This window comes from Uranotaenia lowii, chromosome 2, assembly GCF_029784155.1.
Source record: "Uranotaenia lowii strain MFRU-FL chromosome 2, ASM2978415v1, whole genome shotgun sequence".
Classification (NCBI taxonomy): domain Eukaryota; kingdom Metazoa; phylum Arthropoda; class Insecta; order Diptera; family Culicidae; genus Uranotaenia; species Uranotaenia lowii.
In genome coordinates, this window is record NC_073692.1 from 18,911,948 (window position 1) to 18,927,964 (window position 16,017).

The 16,017-nt window shown below is 38.7% G+C and overlaps 1 protein-coding gene across 1 annotated transcript; it reads right to left on the reverse strand.

Annotated features, from left to right (window-relative positions):
* Positions 1-2,832: 2,832 nt before the first annotated feature.
* On the reverse strand, positions 2,833-5,953 carry LOC129741134 (GILT-like protein 1). Its single transcript, XM_055732838.1, has 3 exons — positions 5,724-5,953; positions 3,403-3,910; positions 2,833-3,335 (listed from the first exon to the last, which is right to left on the reverse strand). The coding sequence occupies exons 1-3, from the start codon at positions 5,951-5,953 to the stop codon at positions 3,156-3,158; spliced, it is 918 nt and encodes a 305-aa protein (XP_055588813.1). The 3' UTR covers positions 2,833-3,155.
* Positions 5,954-16,017: the final 10,064 nt, after the last annotated feature.

Consider the following 16,017-nt stretch of genomic DNA (forward strand, 5'->3'; position numbering starts at 1 on the left):
AAATCCCCAAGCAAGAAGCAGTTTTTAGAGTAAGTATGAAATTCATTTAGAGAAAAGGGTTAAAATAAATAGATTTCATTGTTAAGTTGTAAGATTAATAACAATAAAAATGTGAACGCCTTTATTTAGTCTTTTTTCTGTTTTTTTTTTCTAAGTTCATGCAAAGGCTGCATAGCCTTCTACTCAGCTTTGGATGTAGAACTTGAAAGTGTGGATATGAGCTTAAATTTCTAGCTGAATAGAATGCTATACAGCCCTTGAGCAGGGCTGAGTAAGCTTTTAAGAGAATGTTTTACGGAACTTTTGGTTACTTGGGTTATAACCATCATGAGTTCAAATCATTAATCAGTTCGAGTTTTGAAAAACTAAAATTTCATTTTATGTGACATGTTTATTTTGAAATGTAGGGGAGAGTGGGGTATCTTGGGCCACTTTTTTTCTTTGTTTCATAACTTCTTTATTATAAAAGATAAAATAAAAAAATAATGGAAAGGTTTCCTACATTTTTGAGGTATAATTAGGCAATTTTTATTATTTCTTAAATACATTAATTTCCCGAGTTCTGACTGTTTTAAAAAAAGTAATTTTATCTGGATTTTGGAAAACTGTGGGGAAACGTAGGCCACCAAACCCAAATTGACTAGATAACATGCCAAGTTTATGAGTTGACCCAAAACTGAAATTTCATAATTCATTTAGTTATTTTAAAGCAATTTTAGATGACGAAATAAAAAAGAGAGTTGTGTGTGATTGAATAGTTCCTAAAAGCTGGCTCGCAAACGTTTTTCTTAAAATTCCATATAAAGGATTTATGTTCGTCTCTATCGCATTAGAAAAGATGGTCAAAACATTTTTCAGAACTCTTCATTTGGCATAAGAAACTTTTACAGATAGTTAGTACGTATTTTAAGTTCTGAATGTTTATAAAAACACCAAAATATAGGTGGCCCAAGATACCCCACAAAATGTGGCCCACGATTCCCCACAAGCAATGATTTGCAAATTGGTTGCGTCTGTGTGACTCATTGATGTTTCATCAAAAATTCCTTTTCCACGTGAAAGAACATGACAAAACTAAGATCATAAGCGTATAAGCATATTTTTGTTATATACTTTAGGTCTCACACGGATGCAATTTGCGGGTGCGTGTTTAATTATGTAAGTACATTTTTCCAGGCTAGTTGAATAAAAGAAGCAAATGATGCGTACATAAGTCAACAACATATAGAAAAACGTGCTTACGCAAAGCGACGACGATGACAGTTGGATTGGGATTTTTATCTCAACACACAGCTGAGATATTTAGAGTGGCACACGTTTCCCCCATGGCCCACGTTACCCCACTCTCCCCTACATTACCAAAATGCACATTACATTAAACAAAAACAATGCTGAAAAACATTTCATATTTAATTTTGCATTGTACAGAACACGTTAAGAACTATCTACTTGTTATTTAGAACACTAATATAAAAAACACATCTTAGTTGTAGAGGAATACACTTAATCGACAACTAAGAACTTACTTTTTTACTGAAATTTGTTGATTTTTCAAGTCGAAATTTTGCAGCTACGCAAAAAAAACGTGTTTCACTTTCAACCGGCAACGCCTACTCTTCACTTCAGCGAGACTTTTTTTCCTGGCTGGACTAATGCCGTATTTATTATTATCTGGTGGCCACCCAGAGGTGCACTAGCTGCTGTCATGTTCATATTAAAAAAAACGCTTTGACAGCACTTAGTGCACAACCAGTGGACCACCTGGGTAAAACAAATAGCTACGGTATAAGAAAATAACGAATTCAAATCAATTTTTGATATAAACATGCCACCGTTGTGCGAAAGGAAAATCAAAATAAGTAAAACACGATAAGGATAACTATAGCTTGTACATCTTTAATGAGTTTGCATTGAATTTTTTACCAGGTATCCAGGAAATATTGAATGTGTTTGTTTTTTTTTTTTACTTTCTTCAACGAAAAGGTTTTCCGAAACGGGTAAGTCTCGAAAAGTTGATTTTTGCCCAAAATTTTTAATTTAGGTTACACCAGATTTCGACTTATTATGCATTCCTAAGTTATTTGGCATCAAAATTAAAATTAAGTTTTTTACAATTCCCTTGGGTCCCCTCTTACGTGATTTTTTAAGGTAAAAAAACGAAACTTTCAGCAGAGGCCTATTGAGCTGAAATTTGGCAAAGCTTAGTTTATTGGACCAATCTACAAAAATGTATGCAATCAACTGGTCAGAATCAGGCCAAAAAAGTATCTAACGGCTTTGAGTTCCTTTTGGACCCAATCACAACTGTGCAAATTTTGGTGATTTTAGGATTTGAAATGGTCCGTAGCATTTTTTTAAATTTTGTATGGAAATTAGTAAGGAAAAAGTAGCTTTGGTTCAAAAATTCCTACGGCCGCATAACTGCAGTGAGCTCAAATTTTTCAAGCTACATCTTACTGCTGAAGATTCCAAGAACAACTTTGCTGAAGACCGAGAACCTCTCAGATGCGTCAATCAAAAGTTATGACGATTTCAAAATTGAATAATTTTATAATCGCACCCTTACCCTGCACTTATTGGGCGATTACCATTATACGTTGGAAACTAGCCGGCGTGTTTTCCCATATGCAGAAGTGTTTTCGTGTCATCGGTTGGTTCGATTGTTGTGAAATTTAGTGTCACAGGTTGTTGGGCCAAAAATTGTTTCTGATAAGTTACAAAACCCCTCCCACCTCGGAAAGATGGTGTCCTATATAAAGTCGACGAAAAATATCACACAAATCTATCATTTGGCAAGGGTTAGAACATTGCAAACGACAAAATAACTGCAGATTTATCTTTACTTTTGTTTATTTCCAACATGTTGATGTACATAGAGATTTTTTATACTTATATCAAATTTTTCACTTTTTTAAAATCTAAAATGATATCAATTTATCGAGACGGATTTTCAACAGTTACATTTAAAGTGCTCCAAGTATTCGGATTAAAATGCACCACGCGGACGGAATGATTTTCATTCGACTTTTTTCGTAATTCTTTTCGATTAAATGCGATCCTCTTAGGCTTCGCCACACAAGATGAGCTTAACAAGTGTTTAAGTAAGTAACACACATAATACGAAAGATGGGTATGTATGTAGGTGCTGAGACGTTCTAGAACAAACGTGTTAAAATCACAGTCATCACGAGGCCGACCAATCCGATCGAGGAAACCATCGGAACTGGGGCACTTCCTGGAATGTTACGGCACTCGACCGGCGATGGGTTGAGGTTCTTGCACAGTGCAGCGCGGAAGTTCTGGATCGCCAGGTTCTGGTTATCGCTGTCGAAGGTCTAAAATAAAATAAAGAAAATTATTTGTAAGAGGAGCAATCGATAAACTTGTTCTGTTGAAACCTACCTGTTTGAAAGCAATCGTCGGAACGTTCTTGAGGCCACCCTTCAGAAGCTTTTCCGTTTCATCTCCATAGTTCCTGAGCAAGCTGCTTCCCTCGGTTGAGTTGGCGCACGTTTCGATCGTTTCGTAGTTGTGAATCTCGAAGGCATCGGCGCAAGCCTTTCCGGGGAAAACGCCATCCTTGAACTGGGCCCGCTCCATCAGACAGTTCACATACTCCAGAACGAGCGCTTCCTTGGTGTTGTTCGGTTGATACGAGTTGCCCTGGATGTGGTACAGAGCACAGGCATGCACCTTATTGCCGTAGCACTCGTTCGGACCATGGTGGCAATCGAACAGCACATCCGATCCCTGCGTCCGGTAGGTGGACTTGCCGAACGGGATAAATTTGAGGTCCAGATTGCTGCGGAACTGCTTGGCCACCGGGTACAGCTGCTCGTTGATGAATTTGGCACTGTCCGGGCAGAGCGATTCGTAGTAGATGTTTACAGGGACCTGTGGGGAACAGAAGATGGATTAGAATTGCTTTTGGTGGGAGAGTTATGTGAGACAAAGATGAAAAACTTTGTTGTATTTTCAATCGAAAACGTTGAATTGCAATGAAAGAGAAACGATTTCTTTGACCATACCATACCATGCCGGAATTTGAGAGTAAAAAAGATAGAAATCTCCGTTTAAAGATGTTGCGACGTATTTTTTTTTTGTTTGGGAGAGGGTCCCGAATAGATCTAACAAATGGTCGTTTTGATCTATTTGGGTATTACCCCGCGCTACTATGTTTACTTTGCTATGCTATTTGACACCCCTGCACTATTGGTTGAAGTTGCAGATGTTTACCGGTAGCACTATGAGCACAAACATATCAAGGTAGGATCTCTAAGTGCAATCTAAGTTCCCTTGAAAAGATCCATCCACATTCATGTGCTGCATTATTCATTAAGGAGTACCATTCCAAGGTATACCCCGCCTAACATTTCACTAATGCTGAAAACCGCCAACCTTGATCATACTATGTGTTCTAGGGTATTTCACGACCGAGATTCGATCTCATGAGCGTTGGCTTAGAAGGCAAAGACGCTATCCTCTAGGCCACGATCTGCTAGCTACACGATACGATATGATGCATGGCACACAAAAATATAACAGCTTTTGGATGATGTCTATGCAGACTTCTTTTAATGGCGACCGTCAAAAAAATGAAAATTGAATTTCTATAATGTACACGCGTCTATTCATCAATAAATACACTTCTCAATTTCCCAGTGTAGATCTTACCGAGCTGTTCTTTGAACGGACTTGTTGTGGCCATGAAAAGCCATTGGACTGTACTCGAGAGGGCTCTTGGCAAAACTACCACTGCTTGCCCTTTCCCCTCCTGGGATTGGGCTTTGACAACCCCTGGTGATTGCCAAACAGTAGAGGCAGATCAAAAGACTGTCTGCCTGGAGGCCAAGGCCGGGTCGATGTGAGCGCTTGGGAAACTACCACTGATTGTCCGCTCCCCTCGTGGGATTAGACCTCAAGAAACAACCACGCATGGTTGTCCCATCAGTGGAGGAAGGTCCTCTTGACGCTGCCTGGCGGCCAAGGCTCGGGGGAATCTCGATCGCCTGGTTGACCGAGATCCAAACTCTTTCAGATGGAGGGGCTCTGAAAAGAGCCGATTGTGGCAGCTGGACCCGGGAGCAGGGCGTCGGAACAAAGCAGCGAAGAAGCACAACATACTTTTTCTTGACTTACATACTATTTATTTTCTCTAACTTATTTCTACTATTTACACTTTTCACTTCCGTCCCATCTTGACGGTTTGGCGGTTTGATAACGACTGACTCCTAGAGGCTTTGTTTTGTTTTGTTTTGTTGTTTTATTTGGGATTTTAAGCCTCTAGGGTTTATTCATCCCATAGACTCCTAGATGCATTAATAATACGCCCTTAAATAGGCTGACGAGCAAGCACACAACCACGTGCTCGCGCCAGATAGAACCGCCTAGAACTATGTTGCTTAAAGTGAGAGCAACTGTCTTGCTCTCTCGGTGCGGTGCTCTCGCGTCTATTCTCAGTCCGCTTGTCGGACTGAACAGGACTGAAATGTATTTTTTTGCATTGTTTCAGTACAATTTTCTCATTTTATGCATTTGAAGCCCTGGAGTAAAGGTGCATAAGAGTTCATTTCGAGAAAACACGCATTTTAAGTTGTTGTGTTTTTGGCCATGTCCCATATTTTTCGAAAATATGTATTATCTTCAGGAGGGATGGATCCGAAAACGTTTGTCTCCCGGAGGATCCGAAACGTTTTGCTGCTGGAAACTGTAAGTCTCAACACCTCCCCTGAATTTGCAGATTGAGAACGATGAACAGCTTCGCATGCCTCGCACTCGGTGATGCTTTCATGGACACATCAGCTGGCTGGTCCTCAGTAGAGATATGACGCAAAGATAGCTGACCGCTTCTTATGATGTCTCTGATGTACGCATACTTAAAATCCAGATGCCTTATCCGCTTACGGGTTCGCGCCTCTTCCGAGTACTGGATGCAAGGGATGTTGTCCTCCATTAACGTGAGAGGAGCACTAACCCTCTTCACCTAGGAAGTGGTTAGCGAACCTTCCTTCACCGCATGGCGTAGGGCTCCAATATCAGCTTCGGTCGGTGAAAAACTGACCGTCTGCAGAAGTTTTGTTGACCACGATTTCCGAAGATCATGTAAGCATAGCCTGATACAGATCTTCGATCATCGGAGTCACCAGTAAATCCGATGAATGGTTCCGATTTCACGTTTCTGCGGAATATCAACGTCGCATCAGTCGTACCTCGAAGGTATCGCAGAATACGCTTAAGGCCTTGACAGTTCCTATCCAACGAGCTGGCTTGGTACTTGCTCGCAACCGTCGCACAGATATCTGGTCTCAAAGATGTTTTGTAGACAACCGATGAATTCCTTGAACGGCGATTCGGTGATAACCTCACGATCGTTCAGCTTCGTCCAGCGAACATTCTTGTTAAGCGGTGTGCTTGCGTGTTTACAATCGGCCATACCGTATCGTTGTAGGTAGAACCTATCCGGAAATCTCACATGATGGTCATCTTCAAGAAAGTCTTAACTTCATGGAGATCCTTCTTCTGAAATAGCCTTCCAAGCTCGGGTTCGATCCAGATATCCTCTGAAACATCTTTTCCGGCAATCAGAATGTCATTCACGTACACGATGACGAAGAGTCCCCGTTTATATGATCGGTTAGTGCAGCAATTACTCTTCAATGAATAGAAACCAGCTTTCGTCGTCGAATTGCTGATTCTCAGCAAAACCGTCTTGCTTTAAGCCGTACAGACTTTTCTTCAACTGATCGACATTCGATTTACCGACGTCATCGTTTGGCAACTGCATGAAGCTAACCTCTTCTAAATTTCCATACAGGAATGCAGTTTTGACGTCCATCTGATGAGCGACCATGTCGAATTCGTTCGCCAACGCCAAAATGGTACGGACATTCTCCATTTCAACCCATTCGAGACGGAGGCCTTTTTGCGACATCCGAACTCATTATACTTTACTCTTAGATAACTTCTATGTTGTTGGATTTTCATCAAAATCAACTCACAATACATTTTGCCTAAACTTTGCGGATTTTGTTGGTATAGGGATATATTTTTTTCGAGCAATATTAAACTCACACTGGATCATTGTTCCAACAAAGGCATAAATATTCCATTGCACAAACGGTGTGCAATCGGTCTCGAGCGGGTTTAAGGGTGTCCACGATGAAATTGCCACACTATGCTCTTACTTTTTAACCGTTGGGTAGAATTTAATAAAAGTTTGGGTGGATTTAGTTCATAGTGCATTGTTTACATCCTGCAAGTTTTTAAGTTCTGTGATAAAATCTCGAGGAAACGGAGTTGAAAGCACAGCTCGTGCGTGATATTTAGCTACCGGAGCATATGTTTCCCAATAGTTCAATCCGGGTCTTAGGGAACATCCTTTCGCGACCAATCGAGCCTTGTAGCGACCATCGTCCTGCACAGTGAACACTCACTTTGACCTGTAACCCGGGGATAAGCTGACCGCTTCACAACTCTTGTTCTCCATCAACGCTGTCATCTCCTCGTTGATGGCGATCTTCCAGGAATGTTCTGGCGCTTCTGCTCAGTGATGTTCTGAGCTTCTCCTCACCAACAACAGCGGCGACGTTAGCCACGTAGCTCTGACTTTGTTTTAGAGCTGGTTCAGGGGTGACGGCATCTTGTCCATCATCGTCATCGTCTGGGAATACCGCACTGCTCTCGTAGACGCTCTCGCCGTGATCATCAACCACCACAATGTAATCCACAGTGCGATCGGGATCAGCAGGCACATTGGCTTACCGCTCAGATGTGTATTCAGTTATTTGTATATCGGCTTACCGCTAATTTTTTTTGGGATGCTCGCACATCGACTTTCTGCTCGGATGTGGGCAGTTGTTGTGGCCGGTCTTCGACAGGCTTCTCGATGGCCCTCTCTGCAACAGCCTCGTCTGGCCCTGGCTCCAAAACGCTGGGAACACGTTGCGATGAATCTCGATGAAACTGTTCGTACCATTCCAAACTCAGTACCCGTTATTTGCGTTACCCACTAATCACTAATCACTAATCGTACTTCCATGGCCAGAACTTATGTCTGAGTCCCAAAGAATAATAAGCGTGTTTTATTATTCTTCTTGTCTTTGTTCATGTTTTTAATCATTTTAACATAAAAAAACATCAAAATGATCAAAAACATAAAATGGTTGGGCCTACCATGGAGCAGAGAACGCAAAGACATCTGGAACACAGGAACAGGAAGAAACGTGGACCACCAGTACCATACGTTTCGAAGGGGATCGTTGGAAGCATGCTAAGAAAAATGCTCCGTGATGAAAATAACATGCTAAATGTAAAGTAACTACACCAATCACTAGAGCCATTCTTCATCGGCTGGAAATGATTTATTTGGTACACAGAAATCACAAAACTTAAGACTAAAAATCTTTTTAAAAATTTGATATATTCGATGAACGTTTTTTTAATTTACTTGTATTTTTCTGCTTTGAACTGTTTTGAATTTCAGTGTACAATCATTTCTGGTCTTAGACCAAGGATAAAGCGCCTTTACTCGCTCTTGAAAATAAAAAAGAAACGGGAACATTAATAGAACATTAAACCTATCGAGGTCTGTTAAGACCTCGAAAGGTTCTTCCAATATTTTACCCTTTTAAGAGGATTTGATAGTGAGATAACTTCAAAACCTCTCTGCAAATAATGAACTTTCAGTTTTAAAAGTAGGTGATTGTATTCAGTTTACTTATCAAAAATGTAAATCTTATATGATTAAAAAAACATTTTGAAAATGCATACATTTAAAAACCATCAACTAGTGCATAAATGAAAAAAATATAAAGGCGAAAGATTGGAATTGGCTCACCGGGGTTTGGCTCTCGTTGGGAATCACTATCATCTTTAGTCCTAATGATACTGCGGTACTGCTTCGGCCGGAGGTATATTCAAAAAATATCAAAAACTAACCCCTTTCCTTCCAGAAAACACGTTTTCTCACTTTTTTAACGTCCTAAACAGTTAACCAATTCACATAATCGCAGTAATCCGCGGTATGCAACAAGACAACTTCAAGACGTTTGCTTAATGAAAACTAAATCACAAATAATTCCCGCTTTCACGTCCGTTTTAAAATGATTTTTTCAGCTGCTTTCAAAATTTAAATTGCTCAACACGCACGTTCATTCATAGTTTCAAACTTTTATCTTTGGACATTGTGATTTAGAAAATATTTTTCTGTTAACCTCAACAGCAAACGAAAATCCCACAACCTATTCATTTTTCCACGGTATCGTCTTGCGGTTTCACGAATCACTTCCAACCAAAACTAAGACGACTCATCTTTTTATTAGCTTCTGTTAAAATTATTCAAAATTTCACATATTTCACTATTTCAAACAATTTAACAAACACGATTTTTATAGACGGGGGAAAAACGCGTGCGCTGCAATTTCGAAATCTCGCAAGATTCGTCCAACACAACAAAACACCAATTGCATTTCTATGCAAGTAATTTGGATGCATTTCAATCAATTTTTTAATGTTTCGATCGCTAAAGAAGTCCCGAAATAGAAAAAATTAACAGTATTTTTCAGTTCGCGAGAAAACAAACGAGAAAAACGCGACGGCGAAAAAAAACACTTCCGTTCTCGAGCACGGCTTGCTGCGATCCTCGTACCCGTTATTTGCGTTACCCACGAATATTTATTACCATTCATTCAATCAAGGATTCAGATTTAGCCAAAAAAAATTTGTTTTAGAAATACGACGGTTTGTAAAGAATAATTTGAAGAAATTGTAATAGATAAGACTACAACAATTTCTGACATCATACAAGAAGATTTTTGAGCATTGGATATTGGAGATTTTAAATCATTTATCAACTAAGTTGAAGACAGCAAAACGATTGGACTTGGACTTGGACGATTGGATCTTTAAATTGAAAATCATTATAATGTTCTATAATTTTGCCGAAAAGTGCACAAATTTATGAATTGAATTTTCTCCTATGTTAATAAGTTATGTAAAAATGAATTCGTTTGTAATAAGAGCCAACTTTTAAAAAGTTGACTGATATCAATCATCACAAAATAGGCACCAAATTCAAACTTTAGGTGCCGTACATTCCTAGCCCTCAGTGTGACCCTGACGATCAACCGGTGAGATTTCAATCGATTGTGCAACCGAGGGGTTCCGTTCACGTGATGTCGGTTAACGGTTAGGGGGGATGAATCAAATTATTACAACAGTCAGAATTATGTACCCCTAGCTGATGAGCACCTGTGCGCTGTCCTACAATAAAGGCGGTTGTCTTTGAATTGACGCCCACCCATCATCGGTTCGGCAGCGGTCATTACTCACTCATTACAATAAGTTTACATTATTGAGATGCAATAGCTAAACAACATCGGTGCTGTTAAAATATTCCGTAAAGCACACCCTTCACAGAGCGCTAAAAATTCACTTCCCTGAACAACCGATTGCAATTGTGTGGTTTCGGAGACTTTCAAGTACACAGAAATCCCGCTGACCTGCTATTAAAGGTTTTTTTAGTCGACGATCTGTCGTCTAAAGTCAATTTGGTTTAGTCAATCAATCGAAACTTCAATTGAGTCTTTTGTCAATAAAATCTGACTTACACAATTTCTTCAACAAAGTACAAAAGAAACAATTCTTCAGACTGTGATTAATTCAAAGAGTTGCAAAACTGAATTGGCTGACTTACGAATGTTAATCAGACAGCCTTCATCCGCCCACAAAAACATTCCATTTCTCTCATTTCACGCCAGTAACGATGATTAGCGTAAAAAGTGAGACGACGAATGGGGCGGTGAGATAACTTTCAAATATCGGATTGCACATTTTTAAGCTGCCACCAGAAATGCTCCAAGTTTCCGGATGCTGCAACTTCCCATGATTAGCAGCCGAGTTGAGACGAGAAAAAATAATGTTGACTTTTCCCAAGCTTCTTTGCGCGTCGACGACACCCGTAACTAGTTAACACATAAAGGGTTTAAACTTTTGACGAGGTACCACGTGGTCGATGTCAACACTTGCAGCATCGACTGGTTACATGAAACACAAATCGTCATTACCTAACGAGGGAGGCTACAACGAAAGGGAAATTTAAAACCAATATCCCAAAAAAGTTTCCGTTCAAAAGAATTCAGATCCAGAGCTGAACGCAAAAGTAGACACACCATATCAAAACCGGATTGATATTAAACATAAAACTATTGAATGAAAACTCGTAAAAAAAGCAGAAGCTATTTGAAAACCTCACGTAGGGCCCCGGTCAATATATAGAGATATATATTTTAACTGGAGCAAAACAAAGAATGTTTCGGTGACTTTGACATAGCTGAGCACATATTTTTTCGAAACGTTTCCACTTGAACAATTTAAATTTCTCCGGCAGCGAAACGTGCAGTAATGTCAATGTTTAACTTTATCAGTCTAGCTTCCAGAACTTACTTGAACAATACCTAGAACAATTTTCCATAAATGTCTCATTCCAGGCGACGACATTTGAGCAAATACCACTATGCTAACGATTGCAGTTGATGATGAATCAGTCACGTTTTGTTGCGGGAGTGCAGGGACAGTCATCCGTAGACTCTAAGATTAGGGCTTTCAAATGACATTTAAGATTCGATTCTTATTTAGTACTAATAGTCAGTAATTTGACTCGATTAGTTTTTCCCTTCCTTCTTAAAATCAATTTATAATAAATCAAACTTAAAAAAAATACTTCCTGGATATTCCGGTGCTAAAAGATGAGTATCACACATTACACATAAGTATAAATAAGTCGAAACAGAAAATAGCTTACTGAATATGTATACTAGAGGGGCAGCCATATGGGTCAAGTCGAATTTGGCAAATCGACCATATACATTTTGTCAGGGGGATGGCATCCCTATCCTTTGTCATTGAATTTGACAACCATCAAAATTACGGGCTCACGATTTTTGGGCCCTTAACAAACCTGACATTTTTCTGTCAAAGACCCAGACTAAATGTCAAATCCTAGAGAATTATGAATGATTGCACACTAACACAACAATCATTTTGGTTTTTAATTGGTAGAAATTTTGACTTTTTCAACTCCGTACTGCTTTGAGAGGAAAACACAATAAACGTCTCTCCCGAAAGATATAAAAAAAAAGAGAAAGATTCTTGATCGCAAGAAGAACCAGATTTCCATTCCCCTGCATTTTGAAGATTTGCCCAAAAAAACTGACTGGTGCAAAGTTTCAAAGCGCTCAAAGTTTCGATTTTTTGACCTTCAAAATCACCCAAAGGGGGAAATCTGGAAAATCGATAATTTAATTTTGATACCAAATGACTTAGAAATGCATGAAACGTCGAAATCTGGCGATATCTCGGAAAAACAATTTTGGCCCAAAATCGACCTTATGGAAATTAGCTTTTTTTCTAAAAACCAGCCGGTTTCGGAAAACCAAGTCCCAGAAAGTGGATTCATGGCATTTTTGTTAGTCATTTGGCATCAGAATGAAAATTTCAATTTTCTCGATTTCCTTTTTCAATTTATGCCCAAAATTTTTTTCGAGGTATCACCAGCTTCCGATGTTTTATGCATTTTCAAATCAGTTGGCTTCAAAATTATAACTTCGATAAGCTATTCCAATTTTCTTTGTCCCCCATTGGGAGATTTTTGAAGGTAAAAAAAACTGAAACTTTGAGCGTTTTGAGGCACCTTGAATCAAGTCCGATTGAACTGAAATTTTGCATAGGTCAGTTTATGAGCCAATATACAAAATGTATATGTCGATTTTTAAAATTCGACAATTTTGCCCATACATTCATTGCCACCCTAATGTACACAGTAAATCGAAATCGCCCGACTCTGTAATTCATTTAAAAGAAACAGTTCTACTATAAGAAAATTTTCGGTAATCGATCAACCTGACGTTTCTTTTTCACAGAACTTCTTTACTCGCTTCTTGAAAAATCGAAATTCGCTATTTTATATGTAAACAAATCTTTTTCCGATACAAAAAACCACCGAGCATATGGTAACAAAATCTGTCAATCAGTGTAGCTATCAGAGCAAACGTCATATTCGACTGTCATTTTATTTGATAGGTTCGTGATTCGGTCCACATAAAATAGTGTCATTTGAAGTAACATTTCGGCACAGAAATCGCCATTTTCAGAAAACTTCATATTAGACGATTAGCGTATTGTGAACGGTAAATGTTGAACCATTTAAATTTTCTATCTCTGATATCAAAGTAATGATTGGTAAGTACCAATTAGTTTAATTTTATAAAGAAAAATGTTAAAAACGCAGGTTGTGGGGGATTGGAGTTAACTTTATTCAAGTACTTAAATAGCTACACATTACATTGGCGATAGCTAATTGTCACGTTCCACTTCTCATATTCCCTAACCGGGAAAGTACTGATTTCTCAACGAGTACTTGGTTATTTCTTTTCAGAATTTCTGGCTACACTGTTGTGTTACCACTCGTTGTTGTGTAAACATTTGTACTGTCATTATCATCACTATTCTATTGTTCTCTGCACTGAACCTCGAAAATACTCAAACTTGAGAACTTCCGCACCAATCCGAATGAAACTTCCTCCCTACCGGTTTGGCTATTGGCGGCTTAGCCCAAACGTTAAGATCTTTTGAGAAAACTCATCCCCCAAAATCTGATACCACAATAAAATGAAAACCAAAATATGCGAGATTTTCTGCGAATGAAGGCGGAATAAAAGTTATCCCCAAAAAACAGTTATCCGCTTTAAATTTATCCCCCAAACCCAAATCTGCCCAGAAACAGTTCTCTGCTTTTTGATTTTTTTTACAAACTTGAGTTGTCAATATTGAACTCAGGTTTGGGGGGTGGGAGTTCTCAAGTTTGTATATTTTTGAGTTTCAGTGTGCAATAAAATTGATTGCAAATTTGCGCAAAGAGGACAGAACCACACTGAACCAAATTGGGCGATTAAATTTAACGCGTCGTTTTAATAAATCTTATTATTCACAGTCAAATTTTAGCTTTTAAATTATATTTTAAAAAATATAGGAAAATCCAATAAATTGTATCTGCCTCACTCACTTGGTAAAATGCAAAGGACAATCCAATAATTATTAAACTAAATTGGGCTATGAAATTTATAGGTCAATCTAATAAATCTTATCATTCAGTGTGTGATAGAAGCTAACGATAAATCCATTACGAAATATAGGAAAATCCAATGAATTTTAGATGCTCGTTATACCTAATAAAACATATATGAAATTCCTATACATTTCATTATTCTGAAGTTAGAACACATGTTGACGTGCCTCAGTCGTGATATCTCTGTTAATTTGTTTGGGAAATATAAACCCAAAAGAACGCTCGTTTGTGTTTTGTGCCAGTAGTAATTTTTCGCCGGAGGATTTTATCAGCTGAGTGGCAGAGATAACTTAAATTTCATCGCTGTGATATAGGCAAACATTTATGAACGTAAGTTAAAAAAGTGGAATGGCTGAACTACTTGATGTTTATATTTTAATATCTATTCTAACAGGTAAAACCCGGGTCTTAAAATGAGGGACAGCAGCGGAGGAAAACAGATCCGAATTTCAGCGAGAATGCGCACGGTTCCATTCTTCGACATGCATAGGTAATTCATTTTTTTAAACATAATTCGATTGAAACTTGAAGCGGATTTTTTTTTTCAGGAAACATAAAACCACCAGAACAATAGCACCCAATCCGCCGAATCTGGATTTATGTACCAGCCAGGATCAACATGCATCAGGCATGACACTGCGTCCCACCATCCATAACAAGTGTTTGAAGTGCAGTGCAGTGTAACTTTTTTAATATCTTGATTCTTTATAATAAATGTTTGAATCAAATAATTTTGGTTAAATTTGTTTATTTTTATAAATAAGATGAGAAATAGAAATTAAATTACAGGCATATTTGATTTCAATGATGGAACCATTCATTACACTAGTTTTAATGATAAATCGTAATAATTTAGCTCTATATAACATTCATTGACAATTCTGATAAAATAAATCATTTGTCTTGTGATAAAAAGTATTGGATTTTCCTTTAGTGCGAAAACACTAGAATTCCCAATAAACCTTATAGCCGGATTTTGTTCAGTGCAGACAAACTGTAATGGTTCTTCGACGGCGAATGCTGCAGATCTTCTGCTGCTGGATCGGGCCGATCCTCAACGATTGTTTCTGGATGATCCGAAGCGTAAGTGTCCACAAAAAAAAAAACAAACATTTTCAACATATTAACGAGCTTCTGTACACACTTAGATTGCATTTATCCCGCTCGGGACCACGATTCTCGGTATCACTGGAAAACTGTTCAATTCAAACGAAATTCGAAAGAGAACTCACTCGAATCTCGGGGCGCTTCATCGCTTCTGAAATCCGAGTCAAACTTGCTACGAGAGCAGAGGATCTTAAAGTGTCCCCGTACTATCAGGATAGTGTTCTGTGAATCACGGGAGCCCCTGTTTTAGTCAAATTTTCTCTCTCCTGTGTAGGAAAACAACAGTTTTTCCAGTCCTTTTCACTCGATCATAAAATTTAAAACCGTCAAACGTTTCAACTCGTCATATTTTGCAGTTACGTTCGTTTGTTGCTCGTGTGAGAAAACAACGATTTTTTCTGTCCTTTCTACCGTCTGGGTGTAAACAGCAACAAGATTTTCTTTAAGGTTAGTTTCAATCACTTGTTAAAGTATTAAGTGTTGGAAAAAGGAAACAAATCAATGATTTTTATCTACAGAGCCGCAGATCGTCGAACAGCCGGCAAAGTTTATTCCGGTACGTTTGGCTACCGGAAGATGCATGATCCGTGCGGTAAGCTCTGCGTAAGTAGTCTCAACCGCGCTCTAGAGTTCATGCAAATGCTCTTCATCCCGCAGCGGGATCTTGGACAGATCAACAATGCCCGCAAACAGCCGCCGGATTAAAAGCAGGAAAAACGAGTGCAGTTTTTTTAAAATAATAGTGTTATGTGTCAAAATATAACACATGTACCTGAAACCACAGAGAA

Coding starts and splice junctions, on each gene's coding strand:
- LOC129741134 (XM_055732838.1), bottom strand. CDS start 5,953: ATGGAGGACAACATCCCTTGCATCCAGTACTCGGAAGAGGCGCGAACC. Junction 3,911..5,723: donor AATCTGCAAATTCAGGGGAG/GTGTTGAGACTT, acceptor ATTCTAATCCAT/CTTCTGTTCCCCACAGGTCC. Junction 3,336..3,402: donor CGACGATTGCTTTCAAACAG/GTAGGTTTCAAC, acceptor ATTTTATTTTAG/ACCTTCGACAGCGATAACCA.